Source organism: Procambarus clarkii, chromosome 70 (genome assembly GCF_040958095.1).
Source record: "Procambarus clarkii isolate CNS0578487 chromosome 70, FALCON_Pclarkii_2.0, whole genome shotgun sequence".
Lineage (NCBI taxonomy): Eukaryota > Metazoa > Arthropoda > Malacostraca > Decapoda > Cambaridae > Procambarus > Procambarus clarkii.
In genome coordinates this window covers 19,058,918-19,078,949 of record NC_091219.1, presented here as the reverse complement: position 1 = coordinate 19,078,949, position 20,032 = coordinate 19,058,918, and the positions used below count along the sequence as shown (strand labels likewise).

Here is a 20,032-nt window from a genome sequence, read left to right as displayed (position 1 = left end):
CAAAATATATTACTTTGAAACCCGTATCAGTCACTCAACAAAAAATTGGGCTACTTTTATTACAAATTCGCTACTTTTTGACCGTCAGGTCGCTACTTTCAGCAATTTATATCTGGCAACCCTGGCCGCAGTGTGTGTGTGGCAGCGGCGAGAGGCGGGTGAGGAGCTGTCGTCCTACTGATGATGTGGCGCTTCCTCCTTCTCTATTCCCTCTGTATCGTCTTGCAGCCCACCAATGGCTACGTCGAGGACTACTACTGCGGGGAAAACAACTGCTATGAGCGTGAGTGTAGGCTGGCAGGCAAAGTAGAGCATCTCCAGCCCTGTGCAGCATCCCAGAGTTGACATGGTTACAGCTTGGCCTCTCCGTGTGGGTGTTGACCTCTTGACAGATGTTCCGGGTCCACACACCTGTCCCCGCTCCACACACCTGTCCCTGCTCACACACCTGCCACGTGTGGCCGCCCTACACCTGCTCCTGGCACCGGGCAGGGAGGATACACATCACTTCACACACAGCATACGGATTTTTTTTTTAAACCAAACACATGACCTACATTATGTTAAGTATTTTGTATAATGGAACGCAAACAACTTTAAACAAAATACAAAATGTAGATATACTTAAATTGATATGCCCAACCAGCACGGTGTATAATGGTGTATATGATATGAGTATATTGTGGTCTTGGCACTCTGGTGACCTCTAGCCCAGTCTGCTAAGTTTTGTCTATTAGTAAGTTTGCAAGAATGTATTATTAAATAAAATAAATGCAGCCATAATAAAAAATACAAATCTAAATGCACTAGTGTAGAGTTTGTTGTAAATTTTGGCTAATACAGGTTGCTGAGGAGATAATTGTTTATTAGCTATTTTGCCCACTGGTTGTTTTATCCTATAAGCTAAGTTCTGAGTCATTTTTAAAAAGCTGTGGTTTGTAGTCTGTGAATGTTTTGTTTACATATGTTTGTAGACATATGTATGTATACATAGGTTATCTTGAGGTTATCTTGAGATGATTTCGGGGCTTTAGTGTCCCGCGGCCCGGTCCTCGACCAGGCCTCCACCCCCAGGAAGCAGCCCGTGACAGCTGACTAACACCCAGGTACCTATTTACTGCTAGGTAACAGAGGCATTCAGGGTGAAAGAAACTTTGCCCATTTGTTTCTGCCTCGTGCGGGAATCGAACCCGCGACACAGAATTACGAGTCCTGCGTTCTATCCACCAGGCTACGAGGCCCCTACATATACATACATGGGGACTTGACGGCTGAATGGACAGCCGGGGTTCGTAGTCCTAAGGGTACGGGTTCGATCCCCGGTGGCGGCAGCAACAAATGGGCAGAGTTTTTCACTCTGATGCTCCTGTTCACCTAGCAGTAAATAGGTACCTGGGAGTTAGACAGCTGCTACGGGCTGCTTCCTAGGGGATGTGTGTGTGAAAATTTAGGATTAAGGACTTGTCTGAAACGCTATGCGTGCTAGTGGCTGTACAAGAATGTAAGAACTCTTGAATATATAAATAAAAAATATTCCAATACTGTACTCTGTAATAAGTCATTCATTCACTCTGGTAAATATAATAAATGTCAATTATGGGTTAGGTTAGGTTTTAAAATAAGAATACGTGTACATTATCTTATGAGAAAGTATAGTACAGAAACTCGTTAAAAAAGAAAAGTATGAATTAACCTGCATCTATCAATAAACTATAGTGATTCGCTCCCCCTGTGGTCTTTGCTCTATGCCTAACTATATTATGAAAATGAAATGTATTGAAAATGGAAAAAAAAACTAGGCCTGTAAATTGTACTTTATAAATATGGTCACTCGAAATGAGTAAACGCCTTCAAGTATGACTAGGGTAATTACGAAAGTGTACTGTTAAATTGTGCAAGGGAGTTTTGACAAAGTTTATTTTCTAATTGTCAAAACTGTACTGTTAGGATGGATAAGATTTAAGTAGGTACTAAAATCTATTGATTTGTGGGATACATTTGGCCCATCAGCACTCATAATAGATGCATTGCTGTACAGTATTTAAATTTAGTGATAATTCATTTTATCAAGACTAAAAATACTGTATATGATCTTACTTAACATTTTTTTTATTCTTAGTACTCGAGATCACTCGCGATGCAACAAAACAAGAGGTTAAGCGGGCCTTCCGAGCTGTTGCATCAAAAACCCACCCTGACAAGTTTCAGGATCCAGAGGAAAAGAAAATTGCGGAAGAAAGATTTAGAATTTTGTCAACGGCGTGAGTATTTTATGCTTTATATATTTTTACTGTTTTAAACAAATGTACAATGCATTTGTTTAGTACAGTATAGATTTGTTTTGCTTCAAAACTAGGAGGAAAGTAAAGTTAAAGTAGTAAATCACAGGTACGATGATGAATTGGTCTTTAAGTTGACAAATCTTGATTTGCAACATGCACTATAACAATGCCAGGATTTAGATGTAAACAGTAATCTCACCTCTGTATAAATGGTTGTAATTTTCTGTTAAAGGTAAGCAGAGATGTTGCTACAGTTATTAGTATTTTGCAGACTTTAGAAGAGGTTTAGTTTTTATGGTCTTAATTTAACCTATCTTTGTATATTATACAGTGTATAATTGTTATGGGTATTTTGTTTCAAGGTATATACAGTACAGTTATCTGAATTGTATATAAAATTTGCAAATATGCATGTACATTGCAACCTTTAAAATCCAAATCATATCGTTATGGATTTACAAATACTGTATGTTAATTAGCCTTCTTTGTTACTTTTCACCAAATCTTCCTTTTTTTTTTTTCTTAAAACCTTTATATACAATACAGTATATAGAAGTTATAACATTTTCAGACCTAGTTAATATATGAAAAATGATTTTGTATGCATATAAATTATGATTATGCATGAAAAATGTGGACCATTTGTTTAATTTTTCTAGCACTGACTGGTCTTGATAAACCAGTGATAGCAAAAATGCAATTATACTGTACTACTGTATGTCATGATGTCTGGTAAACATTTGCAGTCACCCCTGAATTGGCCCTAAGAGCCTTTATGCCCATGGTTAATGGCATTCTTTCATATCCACACTGTCTGCAACCTGTAGCGATCCAGTTTTTTTGAGGATATTGTATTGTCATTACCTGTAGCTAGGTTTTTGATTCTTACATAATAAATTTTTACTCTGAAATTGTGGCTATCGTCAAATAAAGATCTACATCTTGCATCATTATTTCAATAGCGGAGTGGTCTCCCAGCAGTCAAGGGAGGTCACTAATTTGTAGTCAGACCTCGGCTTCTAATCCCAATCAATATCTGACTACACTTACCTGGCCTAAATAAAGATCTTCACTATATATATGTACAGTACAGTACAGTAAAGTACTGTACTGTTTATATTTTTACTTTTGCATACAAACTCCTTACTTTTGAATACATATTCTATAAAAAATAAATTAAATATTTTTTTAGTCCTGGCTTCCATCACAATGAAATGTTGATGAAGGCCAGAAGGCATGTTGACCATTATCAAGGCCAAAATTACTTTTGAATACAGCTCTAGCATTTGATAAAAAAGGTAAAATAAGAATTTGGTGCACAGTCCAGTCAAGGTGACAATTTTGATAATAGTTGCACTCAGATATACTTTACTAATACAGACACAGTATTGAATTGTATTGTATCACCACTTCCTTTTTTCATCAAGTATTGTTCATTTTTATTTGGCAGGTATGATATCCTGCGAGATGATGAAGCCAGAGAAGATTATGACTACATGTTGGATCACCCTGAACAGTTCTATCAGAATGTATACAGAGCGTGGCGAAGACGTATGGCTCCCCATGTCGATGTCAGAATTGTATTGGCAGCCACCATTTCTCTAATATCATTAGTACAGTATTATAATGGGTGGACAAAGTAAGTATTAATATACAGTACTTGCTCCAGTATTTAGTGTTATCTTGTCCTTGATTATGGCAGGTGGGTTGTAAAGCCATGAAGTTTGGCTTAAGAAAACCCGCAAAATTCCCGATTACCTCTTTATTCTGCGATAAATTATATAACTTGATGGAAATTTTAGCCTATAAAAATCCTTTACTTTCATAAGGCAATTCCATTTCTATAACATAGAATAAGTCAATATACCACAGTATTATTTTTCTATAGTAATGCATTTCTTTCACGGATAGTGTCTGGTTTAGAACACTGCTACTGAAAACAAATACAGATCATTTGGATGTTTAAATTTGGCTTTATAAATTTACTCAGAAGTTAAGATAGCACTTTAAACCACATTACCTTAAATTGTTAGATAGTGAATTAGTTAAAATGTTGTCATTTGAAGAGCACATTTACTTCTGTATTTCAAATTATGGCAACAGCCTAAATAGCCATGAAATTATACAAAACATTCTGCTTAGTAAGGTAGTATAAAATGGTATGGCTGTTAATGCTTTTGATAAATTGTTCATAATTTAAATTGTTTACAGATACCAAGAAGCCATAAAATATTTTGCGATTGTACCAAAATACCGACTACAGGCAGTGGAGTTGGCCAAGCAGGAGGGACTGCTTGTGACTGACAAGAAGAAATTGAAAGGAATGTCAAAAGAGCAGATCAAAGAGCAGGAGGAAAAAATAATTCGTCAAGTTATTGAGCGGAAGATGGATATTCGTGGTGTCTATGCCAAACCTACGTACAAGTATGTTTATAGATGAATTGATTATTTGTGGTTAACCTATGGCTTATAAGTGAGATACTGTGTTCTCTATATTCCCTTCCTCTTTTCAAATTTGTCCTCCCTGCCTTTCTTTCTCCCCCCCCCCCCACCTTCTCTCTTCCTCTTTCTGTATCTCACACTCGGGAAAAGGCGTGGATGCATTTGTCGTATTCACTGCGTTAAATTTAATTTGTTCCACTAATGAGACAAATCTTCTTCATAGGGATATCCTGTGGATACAGCTTGTGTTCCTTCCCTACTGGATACTCCAGTATATATCTTGGTACCTACGGTGGGTGTGGAAATTCTGGATTCTAAAGGAGGAGTATGGTGAAGAGGAGAAGATGTATTTAATTCGCAAGTTCATGAGTCTTAGTCATGGACAATTTGAAGTAAGTTTCTGTAGTTTTATGTAATAGAGAACTGTGAAAAATTATCCTCTGATAAGTGCTGTAATTTGATTATGTATTTTTGTATAGGTTTCTAGTATATCTTCTTGACATCTATACTCAAGAAATGACAATTAATAATACAGTACTGTATATAGGCTGGTTGCGATGTTATGTTTAGATTATGAAATCGGTAAAATTGTTCCATCTTTTCATAATTACTTTAGTACTGTACCTGTATTGGTAAAAGTTGGTATAACGTATTGTTAAACATTTTATACCATACCTTCCTTATTTACAAAAAAAAAAAAAAAATTGCAGAACTTGGAAGAAAATGTAAAGGCAGACTATATGAAGCAAGAGCTATGGATTAAGGACAATTACGATGCATGGAAGGCTGAGCGTGATGCTGAAATGAAAATGAAGATGGCGCAGTCTGGCCGCTACAAGTCATATCGTCGCTACATGAAAGCTAATGGCCCTGGTCGTATGTACTTTGACGACTCCTAAATTTAACTGGTGCAATATTTTAATATATAAAAATGGATAGCTTTACTGTTACTTAGTACTGTAATACCAAGGGCATTTAAAAGCTTTTTAAGGGCTTTGATGATGACTTCAGCTCTGTTGCATAGTTTAATATAGTAGGTTTGTTATACTGCATCACATTATGTAAGGCTATTATATATCGTGCAGAATGTTCAATTAATGGTAAAACGGGTGTATACTCGAACCCAAGATAAAGTTCTACCGAGGTGTGATGTGAACTTCCCCATTACTGTAAGTTCATAAAGCATATTCAAACTTGAGCATATACAGTGTATATTGTTGCTTATTAGTTGTGATATAATGAGCCATCAAGGACTCAACTGTTATCATTCAAACACATCATCATGCCATGGGTCAAAGCTACTTTGCATTTGTTGAATATAAAGTGCCATACTGACATTTTTAGTAACATCATAAACCAAATAAAGAAATTTGTTTTACTGTATCTCACTAGGATAGCCAACAGTAAATTGCTTGAAACATAGGAAAGTTATTATAGAAATATGTAAAAGCCCATTTTTTTTTTTAATTTTATCAGTTGTGAAAATAGAAAATATATTTAGTCATTATTAATAAATATTAATTCCAAGGAATTGATCTTTTCATTTTGTATGTAAATAACATGGCTAAAAGACATGTTCTAAATCATTTCTAAAACTTATTGAAAGTAATGACTTGAAGTTTCATTTTTTTTAATATACTGTAAATGGAAAATGACTTGTCAGTTCCACTATGAGCCCACTACTTATATTAAAATTGAATGCACAAAGTTCCTTATATAGCCATTTTAAAGTCCCATTTTCATAACAATTTCCTTGGTAAAACTCAAAGTTTTGTCAGGTACTATGTAATACTTTATTTCTGAGCATGACTACCTCACATGCTTCACAAACTAGCAGCCAGGTAACAGTTCTTAGACATCAAGGACAGTTCTTGGACACTGGACCACTCTCATTGACCTTCTTCCCTCCACGATGAGGAACTTGACAAAGTTTTATCACGTATTTGGAGACAGGAGAGAGCACTTTTAATCCACTACAAAGACTGTTCACTTTGATACCAAAGAGCGGAACAAATTTCTCAACTTCACATCCACGTGATTAGCAGTAAATAAGGAATGCTTCCATTTAATTTAAAAGAGAAACTTCAGCTTACCTTGTTGTAGTTTGTCTTCGTGTTTGATACTGTAGTTCTTGAAAATTTATGTAACGTAACCTCCAGTTATCCGCATATAGCGAAGTTTTGCCAGAAAATTATCCGGACTTGACTTACTCTGTGCCAGTCTGCCCTATCAGGTCAAATCTCCGTTTTTTTTTTACTTCTATCTTTTCTGGTGAAGTTTGCCAGAAAGTTATCTGGATGCAATTTTGGCTGGAATGTTCCAGCCAAAAATCCAATGTTCCAAATTGTTCTATTTAGCAAAATTCAGATAACTGGGTGCATACAGTACTTGAAGCTTCAGCTTCATTTCAGGGTTATCGTCCTGTTGATTATTCGAAGACCAAAGGCCCCCAGAATTACATTATCAGCTGCTTCAGCATCGCTTACATAGCCTTCCCGGTTTGGTGCCTTCTTTTGATAATTACTTACTTCAGCATCGCTTTATTCTTGAGCTGGATCATTCTGTACCTCTCATACAGTGCAACTTCAACTCAATGAATCTCCGGTTGCAACACTTTCTTTGCTGGATTTACTCACCGTCTTTGGTGAACAAGTGTTTGGCAAAGTGGGTGATGTTCAGTTTTGCTTAAATTGTAGGGCCAGAGTAGTTCGGACTTGTGAGAAAGTTTGTGGGCCCGGTTCATTTACACCATTTTAGGATCATGGCCCTATCTTTATAACATAAGATTCAAAAGGCTGGTTCCTGAGAAATACTGTACTGGCAATAAGGGTGAAATCTCCTTACAGTCAGGACCTCCTGGTCATTGTTCATCATATTTTCACTTGAAATTAAGATTTCGCTAGGTGAATTTAAGCCATCGAGCTTGAAAAATATTAGGGTATGAATGGTAACTCTTAATATGGCTCCACTCCAATTTAGTGATTTTCATAGATGGATGCAATAGTAGGGAAAGAGAGTTGGAACCTTTAGAAAGCCATTGAGCATATTTAAAAACAGATCCTATGGTTCATTTTAGTTTTGAGCTGGCATAGTTTTCGTTCACTTAGTTATGGTCCCTGGTACCTTTTGTAAAGGTGGTTTTGAGGCTGGGGCATGGGAAGTAAACTACATGCTGTGGAATCTCTTTATGGACAGGTTCTCCTGGCAGTTGACCATCATAATGGATCCCAGTAGTACAGTCGGGTTTATTCTCGACTCTCAATCCAGAATTCTGAGTTCAAATCCCAAGAGGGATAGAAATGGTTGGGTGCATTTCCGGTCACCTAATGCCTCTGTTCACCTAGCAGTAAGTAGATACTCAGGAGGTAGTCAGCTTATTGTGGGGTTGCATCCTGGGCAAGGTCAGTAATTTGACCTGGGGGGGAGGTTGGCTTGATATAACCTAACATGGAAAAAATAAATTCTGGCTGCCTGTCCCTCAACAGAATGAATTATTATTATTATAGATTGAAATTAAAATTTTATTTGGCAGAATTAACCCAGAGAACATGGGAAATATTATGGTATGAATGGTAACGCATTTAAGATCACTTATCATGTTTTTAATGATTTTTGTTGATTTATTTAATTTATTTATTTATTTATATATATACATACAAGAAGGTACACTGGGTTTGTGAGGATACATAACATGGTGTTAACATTCTTGTAAAGTCACTAGTACGTGCAGCGTTTCGGGCTGAAAGATGGATGGACACAACACTAGGAGAAACAAGCATACAATATATATATATTTTTTAATAAGATATTCAAATACCTCATGAAGGCATCTTTAATTGCAGTGAATCTTCAGATGCAATGAATTGGTGTTGGTCACATATAGTTCATCTAATCAAGATTGCACTGTACGATCCATCAAGGATCTCTACTGATTTGTCTTCCAAAGCAATACTTTCTAACCAGATGTTTCATGAAAGGGTACATTTTACATTGTTTCTGTACTGGGCTTCAGTAACTCCCTAGTCCATTGGCTCTGACACTAAAAAACTATTGGACTCGTGCAAGCCTTTTGAATACCAGAACTTGAATCAGGTGTCTACAGAGGTGAGTGGAGCATAGCGATTCAAGATCAACCATAACTATAAAATTGTCCAGAAAGTACAGGTGAAATAGAACTTTATGTATCTTGCAAAAAGAAAGAAATAAAAATAAAAATATGGGATGGTCTAGTTTGCCTGGTGTCAACTAACCAAGTACAATACTGTACTGTTGTAGTATCCCAGCATGTCACTAGATGGCAGCTAGGGTCACCTATGAGTTCCACCTGCCCACCCAGCTCACTAGTGTGCCTAGTTCTACACTGCTAATTCTTGTCACTGCAAAAACCTCCAGTATTTTGTATAGCTAAGTGGGGTTAGCATTCCTTCTAATATGTATATCCCGCTGGGGATTTGCTTAATATTTATTTTTTTCATTGCCCTTTGTGATTGGATTTGTGCTTCCCATCCTGCATATCCTTAGCTAATATATAATTTGCCACTGATTTCATTTCAGGTTTATCTTTTCTGCTGTTGGCTAGTGTTTCTTGCTTTTCACCAGAGTTGTATTCTCTGGGAGAATTGAGTATCCTCCTTTCTGGGGCTTCTCTGGAGATGCTTCTGGGAAGTGTTTGGGACTTTGTCTATAAGCCAAACCTGTAGGTGTGATTGAAGATTATACAGTATCCTTGAAGAAAAAATTCTCGGGCGAGAATATTCATTCTTGGTTTCTAAATATGAACCTTTCTTATTTATGAGATACTGGTCGGGTGGTGGGTGAGTGTACATTTTATTTATTTCCATAGTGACTTCCACTTTTCCTTGCTTGTACTTTCCTGAGTTACATGTACAGGTTCAGCCTTGTTAGGTTTGTGTCATTTGCTTCCGGCCATTTATTAACTGTACGGAGGAACAATTCCCGCAAGGTCTGGGATGGAATGTTTGCCATGTAATTTTATACTGTATTATATGTCGCCGAGACCTGACTGCCATCTGGCGGTAGCCAGGTGATGCCTTATTTACTCAGTATAGTAGTTAAGCACAATAATTGACGCTTCTTGTGATCCCAATTAATGCTTAGAGGTGTTAAAAATTTGATCTGCTCTGTTGTTATAGTGAGCGATCTCTCTCGTTGGTGAATTGAGAGTACTCTTGCCCTCACTTCCTCCTCAGTCATGTATCTAGACATTTGAAAAGTTCCTTTTCACAGTAGACCCATCTTAGTAGTCTGCTCAGTGGACCCTGACTGTTGGCTAGGAAGCAAACACTGGGTTGATCAAAAATGAGCATTTCAATTCTCATACAGTATTGCTTTATGAAATTTATGAAAATTTATTTAATAAGCCTTCTGATACAAAATGTTAGTGTTTGTATGTTCTAAAGATTATTGGCTTAGACAGATTTTGTTGTACAATTATTTGAAGTTAATTTTATGAAGAATTTAGGACTATACAAAATTCTTTGGGAACTGAAGCCTGGAGGCTGTGGTTCTCACATTTTCAAAGGATGCTTTCAACCCATGCGATGCCTTTGGTCATCATTTGTTCCAGGTTTTTTATTTAGAAAGTGTTTCTTCTCATTGTTGATAAGTTATTTGTTTACTGAATATTATTTAGACAAAGTATTGAATATAATTTGAAATTGTGACTGCAGAATGAAGTGATTTATTTATTGCTTTTGGAAGCACTTTGTGTTATGCTCATCAAGCACAGTCACTATCAACATTTGGGGAAAAGATCAGTACAGTACTGTGATTGTTTAATAACATGCTGTACCTATGTTCATGTAAAAAGTTATTCAACTGGAACTTTTATCTTTGGAATTAGTTTATGGTTCTACATTCATAGACATTTCAAGATTAATTTAATATGAATTTGATATTGAAAATAAAAGGAAAGCTTGGTCATTATTCTGGTCTTCTGGTTATTATACTGTATACATGCAGTAAGAGGACATCTTATGGTTATCACTGGTTTTGTGCAGTATTTAGAAAAGAACTGCGTATTACCTTGAAATTTCAACATTTATGGTAAAAAAAAAAAGATGCCTTTCATAATTTGACCATGTAGCCCCTGATGGCAGATTTTTAGAGCCATTTTAACATGGGCGAGTGGGCCCTTGATTGATATATTGAACATAAATATTGTGGCATCAAAATTTGTACTTTGTGCCCTGATGCCAGAGAACACACTCGGCATTCTTAATTTGAATTACTACCTTAGACTTTTAACTAAAGGCATTTTTCTATTTTTATATATTCTATATTGTAAGGATGGTTAAAGATAAATCAAATTTGCAACATTTGTCTTGGAACAATGTCAGATAGTATAGAAATTTTCACATTAATGCCAATAGGATTAGTGTTCCAGAATTACACTCGTATTCAGCTATTTTGATCTTTGAAATATGTCTGAATCTGCATTTCAAAGTTTATTTGTAATTTTGTGGGGTTCGACTAAGTGATGACTAGTTACATTACAAATTTTGTATTAATCCTGCTGACCAGTTAGTGCCATTTTTATTTAATTTTATACATTATTCTGTGGAACCTCAAAAATACAGGCTTAAGACCATCACACTTCAAATAGTGAACACCTTAAGATTTCAATATTTGTCACCTCTATTACCTGAAGGCAAGTTTATTAAAACTAACTAATTTTCACGTTAATAAAGGGAAATCTTGTCAAGTGTCGGTAAACTAGTCGTACAAAGGGACTGACTGGTTCACCTGAATGACGTAATAAAGTTTACCTTTAACATTATCGATTAACACTTACCAATACTATCCCAGTCCATCACTACAGCAGATATGCATGAGAGGTGCATGGAGACCTTAATTAAGATAATCAGGAATATATTCATGCACAACACACACATTGCATAACTCAGGATGGAAATATATTTTATTCTACCTTGATAAGCTAATCTTTAGTGTAATTAATCAATTGTAGTCGTTTCCTCGGGAAGAGGACTTCACCAAGTGTTTACCTAAGCAGCTCATTCACAAGGTACTGTCTCTGCTCGGCAGTCCAAATCACATGGGGCCCTCCGTCATTCAAGCTAGCCAAGTTACTTATCAGGAATGTCCAAAGATAAATAAATTCCCAATTTGTTGTACTTCAACCTGGTTCCTGTTACCTGCACATTCTTGTGATTTACCTGCTTACTCAACTGTTTACTCCAAAATGATGAACATGAATTCATTTGAATTGCCTAAAGACTTGGGTTACCAGAATTTGGAATACCGTGCTCTTACAGTACTTGGCCCACAATTCTAGTCTCATGATGTAGCCAATCACTGGTAGTAGTGATTGTCTGCAGATCACTAGTAGCAGTGATTGTCTGCAGATGGGACTGTTAAAGTTGAGCTTTAACCCTTAGACAGAGGTCATGAAGAAATAACTGATCATACCCACCTATGTACAAAAAAAAAGAAATCCAATAAATAATTTTTCATTATAGAATTATTAATTTGTATGCAGCATGTAAGAAAAGCACAAAAATAAGTGAATATTTATAGTTTTATTGGGTGGAGGCACTCTGTAAGGTTGTGTCTGGCACTTGTCAACACCTGGTGCTCGACTATGCTAATGCTTTCTGTTTTATCCTCCGATGTTTCACCGATTGTTTCATCACTTGTTTTTCTTTATTTACATCCACAGATTTTATATCCATATTTGCATCATACATGTAAATCCCAGACAATAATTGTTTAAATCATCATATAATGACTGTATTCCCCTGGTAACATTCACATTCATGCCGATAACTGAATTTGTACCATGAAATGATAGGATTTTTTCATGGGTCCATTACATTAACATAGACCTATTATATCCATATTTGCATCATAGATGAAAAACCCAGACAATATTGTTAAATCTTCATATGATGATAACCACATTAACCCCCTGGTTATCATCTCTTGTAACAATTGATGATAACCACTGTTTAAGGGTTAAGCCCAGAAAGCCTAGAATTTTTTTTGTAGATACATCCACAGTAATTTGCATCATATGCTCAAGCTGCGGCTGCATGTGGCTATTATAGAACATGTGCATACTGGCAGCAGGTGGAGAAGTTGAAAGTTGGTCATGTAATCACGAAGGCCATGTAGGTGGTATGAAGCTTAGCTAGACTTTGCAGCTCCTACGCACACAGAGAGACTAGGGGGAGAGCGGCTGATCTCTGCCACAATCAACTTGTGTGTTCCTTGAATGTAGCTTTTTGTAATCACAATGACGTGTGTGGTTACTGGTTTCGTAATCAATAACTCCAGGACAGTGATTCTTGTTATCTTGATATTGTGATGACTAGGTCTTGCTCTATCTCATAGCAAGGATAATAAGAGAGATGTTTTCTGGGTACCACCAGCTGGATGACTCCTCGTCCAAGGTGAACGACTTACATCCTCCTTAGGAAAGTTAATATATTTTCTCAGTGAAAGTAACAGTGAATCGATAAAAATTCAAGATCAACTGTAGGCCTTTTCTAATAGGCAAGAAGTGGGATCAGTAGAACACTTTCCCTGTATAGCATCCCTTTCCTTGTGGTAGGTGCTAATTGAAGGTCATGACTACGAGAGTTTTTCTTACCTCTAGTACCACCTAGCTTCATTTCTACCAAATTGGACTTCCTACCCATTTGATTTCCTGTTAGCATAACTCTTGAAGGTTACATGTCGCCTGTGATAGATTATGATCGTTATGAAGCTAGTAGTCCAGTCATTTCAAGAATAAGAGGGCACAGATTCAAGCTAAGGTGTAAAAATATATTAGAAAGTTTTCTTTTGCAAACAGAGTGGTATATGGTTGGAACAAGTTAAGTGAGAAGGTGGTGGAGGCCAAAACCTTCAGTAGTTTCAGTGTTGTATGAGAGTACTGGGAAGACGGAACACCACAAGCGTAGCTCTCATCCTGTAACCACACTTAGGTAATTACACACACACTGCTTCTTCCTCACCACCCATCCACCAGCCTCAGTTGCCACCTAGTTGCTGCTCACTACTTGATAGGTACTCTTCAAATTTTTATAATTATGTTTTATATGAGTGAATATGTATGGGTATACTGCATATTACATAAAACGCCAATTTCGAATAATAATTACTGAGGGTATCAACCATTTAGGCTTTCTTCTTTAATATCTAGATTTATTGTTTAACAGTACTGTACTTTAAAAACACAAGTATAAAAAGTAAAGTAGTGTACATAGGCACAAATGCAGTACAACAGTTATATATTAAACAAATATTGACTTTTTTTTTTTTTTTACTGATACTGTATATACTAAAATGCATAAGAATCTTAGTAAATTTTAAAATATATTAGGCTAGTATCATGACAGTGCAGACTTTTTACAAGTTTGAAAGTTAAAAGTCCCCAGTTCTGTAGTTCCAAACGTTATTGTGTAGCTAATTGTTTCAGAATTATTAAGATTTATAATGTAGGTTGAATTTCTGAGGTTCCATTGTATAATACTGTATATAAACACAGTAATGTCCAGATAGCTATAGTGACATTATTACTCTCTGCCTCTCCCTTTTTATCATTACATTCTTATCACTCCCCCCTACATCTCTACCTTTATCATACACCCCCCCGTACTTAATACACCACCTGTACTCGCACAATGTGCTGAGTTACCCACACTTCCTCCCTCTAGTTTCACTGAACTTCAGGGATGCTTTACTCGGCATCCAAGAAGACAACAACATAAGGCGATTGTACAGTGTATCTGCAGCCATCAAACACTGCAACACCATTGAACAGATTTGTGACACACAATCCCCCAACAACTTGCCTTGCATCACGGGCTTAACCCGTCACACCTGTTAGAGTTCATTCAGCCCAGACAAGCCAATTTTTATTTACAAAAACATCTGCCCTCGTCCTGACATTTTTCTTCGTCATTGTCAGCACTTTGCTGTCTTCAAGCAGTTTGGAATAATAATTCCAGGGGACTGCTGGTCCCCTGGAATTATTATTCCAGGGGACCAGCAGTTGACCAGAATAATAGAACAATTCCATTATTCCAGGATAGTTCTTGGAATAATGGAATTGGAATAATTCTGCCCTTAAACTGTATGTGTTGTAAGATACGCGAACCCCGAGTCAACTTTCTCAGTCACGCTCTCGTCACCAAACTACATTATTTAATTTAGTTTTCTGTGCCTTTCACTTTATATGGCTATTGTTTGATTTGTTAAAGAAATCTATAAATACTTTGTTTAGATTTAGCATTTAGTTTTCCCATAACAGGACTATTTCCAGGAAATCTTGTTGTGCAAATGTTTTACATTAGACTTACTACTGTATCAATAATTCTCAGAACTGTATTTTGTTAAGATAACCAAATGTTGAGAATCTCACTCAATATAATTTATATGGGAGACAGTTGATATATTTGCATAATAATTATGCTGGTAAATTTGCATAATAATATTTGACATTTTGCCTTGTTACCATTCTTCTATAGGAAGTGAATTGTTAATTAAAAAGTATGGCAGTTAAAATTAAACATTTGTTCTCAAAATGTTCAATTCCATTCAAGCCTTTGGTAAACATTATGGAACAATGATTATTCTAGCCTCTTTTACTGTTTATTTTTTAAGTGAGGCAATATTTAAATATGGTTTACAGGTACTTTATTTTTCTTGTATAAATGTGTTAGTGTTTATTGTATAATACTTTTCTGTGGGGAGCCCTGGAGGCTCCCTGAAGCTATCCAAACTGATATGTGCTATATTAGTTTGGGGTCATCAGTCACAGGAGTCCTTTTGCCTACCGGGGGACGAAGAGCCAGAACCTGATCCCTTCAGAGAGGTGCAGGGAGCAATGGCCTATGAGCACTTTACATTTAAAGTACCGGGTATGTCATAACATAATTGCCATCGACCAGGGAGGACACCCAGAAAGTTAGGTGAAACAAAACAGACCACAATCTAGTGAAAATTGTGACCTATGTCAAAAAAGAGCAAAAGAACTCCCCCAGAAAGAAAACAAATAAGCAACACTTCATCCAACTAACACTCCTACTAGTTCCCCCCCCCCCTCCCCCCACCTCCCCCTCCAAAAAAAAGTGGATTGAGGGAGGGAGAGAGTTATCAGGGAAGAGTGCTAAGTCATTATGACTGTAGCACTTGGAAGGGGTCAGGATAAGGATTTGAGCTGGAACAGCCACACAGCACAAAAATCCAGAGCAGGAACTTAAAGCCAGAGGTGACGGATCTGACGGCCCACCACCCCAGTTCTTGAACTGATGTGCTGGCGGTCAGATCAGTCACTCCTGCCTCAAGTTCCTGCTCTGGATTTTTGCCCTGTGTGGCTGTTCCAGCTGTGTGTGGTGTAGTGGTCAGATGTTTTAGTGTACAGGAGCAGCATGCGCCTAGGGTGACCTTCCCTAGGTGCCCTGTAAGTACTGCCCTTGCGTATCAGGGTTTTCTCCCCTGGGCATTCGGGAATCACTCCCCATTTGAGGATTTCGTCACTTGTAATTGTCTTCACCCTTGGGGTACGTCGGGGGTCTGGGGCTCTCCGTCTTGCCCCAGGTAGGGGAGTGTTGTTGGCTGGAAGGGGCACACTGCTTCTGGTGCAGCTCGCTTTACTTCAATGCAGCAGTCGATGTTTCTCTCTGAATGCCAGTTTATTTGTTCTGTGTGTTCAGGGGCTTTGTTTTTTCTTTTTTGGCATTTTTACCTTTCGTGGATAGAGGTGGTCTGCCTAGCTTCTTGTTAGGCTAGCCTAAGTTGTGTTGGTAGTCCTCCTGTTACCCCCGAGGTTTCACAGCTGCTACTGGTGGTTAGTTTGCCTGCTATCAGGGTTCTACCAGCTTGGCTGGCCCCAGTTCCTGGGCTTTCCATAGAGCTGATTCACCCTGCGGGCCCTGGAAAACCCTTGGGCTCGGTGGTACCATGAATACTTCTTCCGAGTCCACTCTCGCCCTGAGCAAAGTTGAAGGTTGGTCATCATTCCTGCCTCAGAGTGACGATTATCCGTACTGCCTCCATCATGCTGCCTGTTGGGTCGGGCACACCTACAACCCAAAGTCTTGCAGGACTTGTTTATCGCTTGTACTTCAATTTATTTATTCCTTGTCTGTTGATATCAGGGATCAGGCAGCAGCTGCATTGCATGCTGGATTCTCCTTATTGCAATGGGCCAGGTTTTTTACTTGTCTGCGGGTAGTTAGCTTCAGGGAGCAGACAGGGCTCCACACAGAAAACCAGCGTTGAATGTAATGAAACGCCACCCTCCCTCCCCTCCGGTCAGCGGTTTTCATCATTCAAGAACTGGGGGTGGTGGGCAGCGGGCTCCGCCTTTACCCTTCGGGGAAGGGATAGCACTAATGAGTGGCAGTGCTAGTTGGATGAAGTATTGCTTGTTTGTTTTCTTTCTGGGCGAGTTCTTTTGCTCTTTTCTGGGGTAGGTCACAATTTTCACCAGATTGTGGTCTGTTTTGTTTCACCTATCTTTCTGGGTGTCCTCCCCGATTCGATGGCAATTATGACATACCCGGTACTTTAAATGTAAAGTGCTCATAGGCCATTGCTCCCTGCACCTCTCTGAGTGGGCCAGGTTCTGGTTCTTGGTCCCCCAGTAGGCAAAAGTACCCCTGTGACTAATGACCCCAAACTAATATAGCACATATCAGTTTGGATACCTTCAGAGAGCCTCCTGGGCTCGCCCAGAAAATGGCGTTTCATTACATTCAACGCTGGTTTTTTTATGCATAAGACACATTTTTTATCTTATCAAACATAGTTTATTTAATACCTTAACTAATCTTTCTATTTTCCCCTCTCCTAACAATTGCAATAAATGATATGAAAAGTCGAGTTTTCTTTTCCTAAGACGGTTGATTATTTATTGGTCTTTATTTACAAATAAACTATTTTGTAGGATTTCACAATATCATGGCTGATAGTAAAGTAGAAAACCCATAAGTAATAAATGAAAGTTAATATTTTGGTTTACCCTGTTCCATGATAAATGTAAATTACAGGATCATCTATTGATTTATGAGTTTTTGAGCAAAATAGTTTGCAATATTGTCAGATTCAATGTTCAAAGATTTTAAGTTAAACAAAAATCCTTTGAACATTAGGTGTATAGAAACACTGTTGAATGTTAGCAGTGTTAAGATGTGTGATGTAATGTGTATTTTTATATGTAAACAATTTGTACTTAGAGAATTATGCAAATAACCTTGCTTGGTGTGTAAAAGGCATATTGTATCTTTGGCATGCCTTATGTCTGGTGTACTGTGGTCACTAGCATAGTAAACCTATGATCATAGCCAGACTGAAGGGTAAGTAAAGCACACAGCAAACACAACAATATGTATTTTCTCTTAAGCATCATGACAAGACAAACTGGCTGGAATTTGTGTGTGGTGGGTGTGTGGCAGCGAAAGGCGAGGCACAGGAGAAAATGCAGTGTGCTTTTTCTAATTGTAGCAGCAGGCAAATTGTTAAGAGTTGACTCTCAACTTGGGTATTTCTTTGTTGTCAGCATTTTATGTGCTGTTTAATTAAGTATTAAAGAAAATAAAAAATTCTCTCTTTTCAGAGAGAACCAAAATAATTCTCTCTTCAGTGTTTTTAGTTTGGTGCTGCATTAGATAAAATTTGTGCTATGTTTTATATAAATACTGTATACAACATGAGTTATAAAACTATGTATATCAACTGTATACTATATATGTTGTGTAGTCTCAAGCAAAACTTACTTTTTATAAGTTAGTACAGATATAATACCAGAACTAAGATTTTTTTTTTCTGGGAATAACTCTTCTGTAGATCCTCAAGCTTAGCTCTGGTGCTACCAAGCTTTAAGCCAACACCAGAATCTGGCTCGCCCTACAAGGCAAAGGAATCGTAGATCAACAAAATTGGGGAAAACTCCGCCAAAGCACCTAGGCACAACAAAACAAGTGACTGCTTGAAGGATGTTAGACATCTAGATTCAGTTCAGATTATCTGAGGTCTTTCAGCCAGCCTGTCCCCTCACTCTCACCTAATGTCACCAGTCTAGCACCTGTAGTCCCTGCTGGGCTCGTCACCTGCTTCTCGCTTTCAGCCAAGCAGTCTCCGTGGTGTAGTGGTAAGACACTCGCCTGGCGTTCCGCGAGCGCTATGTCATGGGTTCGTATCCTGGCCGGGGAGGATTTACTGGGCGCAATTCCTCAACTGTAGCCGCTGTTTAACGCAACAGTAAAATGTGTACTTGGATGAAAAAACGATTCTTCGCGGCAGGGGATTGTATTCCAGGGACCTGCCCGAAACGCTACGCGTACTAGTGGCTGTACAAGAATGTAACAACTCTTGTATATATCTCAAAAAAAAAAAAAAAAAAAAATAAGTGGTGCTGGTTTTCCCTGGAATAATAGTTCAGCCAGGGGAACCGTTGTTTTTGTTCGTACTTTGTTTGCATTTATGCCACCCAATATGTGTCCTATCATTCCATTTCAATTTATTACCTTCCCTTGGGTGGGCTTGCAGTACCAAATACCCCACCACATATACCTGCTTCAAGAGATTGAGCTCACTCTTCTTGATTCACCTCACTTCTGGGCAGTGCACGAGTTTTATCCTTCCCTATGGGTGGTGTTGATAGGGACAAGACAGTCTTTCAAATTAAAGGGAAATTAACTCATTAAGACCTTGAGCTCCACAATTAAGATCTGTTGTTCAGGTTATTTACACTGCTGTAATTATTGTTTGCCTTGTTTACCTAGGGGAACTTTATTTCCTTCAAGCAGTCACTGGTTTTGTTGCTTCCTGATGGGTACTTGCCAGTTTTGTGGTTGATCTCTGATCTGCTTCCCTCATCTTGGCGAGCTAGATTCTAGTCTTGGCTTCCAGTAGATGACAGATCTACCGAGGTCTGGTATGTTTGGTTAAGATTTATTGGTGTCAGTGGGGGCCCACTTAAAGGGGCATTTCATTACATTCAACTCTTGATTTTTATATTTTTATTTATACAGTATTTTAAAAGCAGCTTAGGATTAAACATGTGACCCTTTGTACACTACTTTACAGAAATTTCTAAATCCTTCCCACTTTAATATTTCTTCTGTTAAAAAATGTATGGTTTATAGAATTACAGATGACATAGTATACAAAAAGTGCATTTTCTAAATAAACACTGCAGTACTGTAATTACACAATTTTGCATGTGTTGAGACTTCCTAGTTAATTCTAAGTTTAACAATTATTTGTAATTATTACATTAATAATATGTTCATTTTCACTGATATTGTTATGGTACC

General features: G+C 37.7%; 1 protein-coding gene across 1 annotated transcript; it reads left to right on the top strand.

The window, feature by feature from the left end:
• The first annotated feature begins 120 nt into the window (after positions 1-120).
• LOC123775267 (dnaJ homolog subfamily C member 25 homolog) lies at positions 121-6,255 on the top strand. The gene is made up of 6 exons (XM_045770253.2): positions 121-283; positions 2,120-2,261; positions 3,733-3,921; positions 4,494-4,706; positions 4,948-5,116; positions 5,435-6,255. The coding sequence occupies exons 1-6, from the start codon at positions 181-183 to the stop codon at positions 5,621-5,623; spliced, it is 1,005 nt and encodes a 334-aa protein (XP_045626209.1). The 5' UTR covers positions 121-180; the 3' UTR covers positions 5,624-6,255.
• The last annotated feature ends 13,777 nt before the right edge of the window (positions 6,256-20,032 follow it).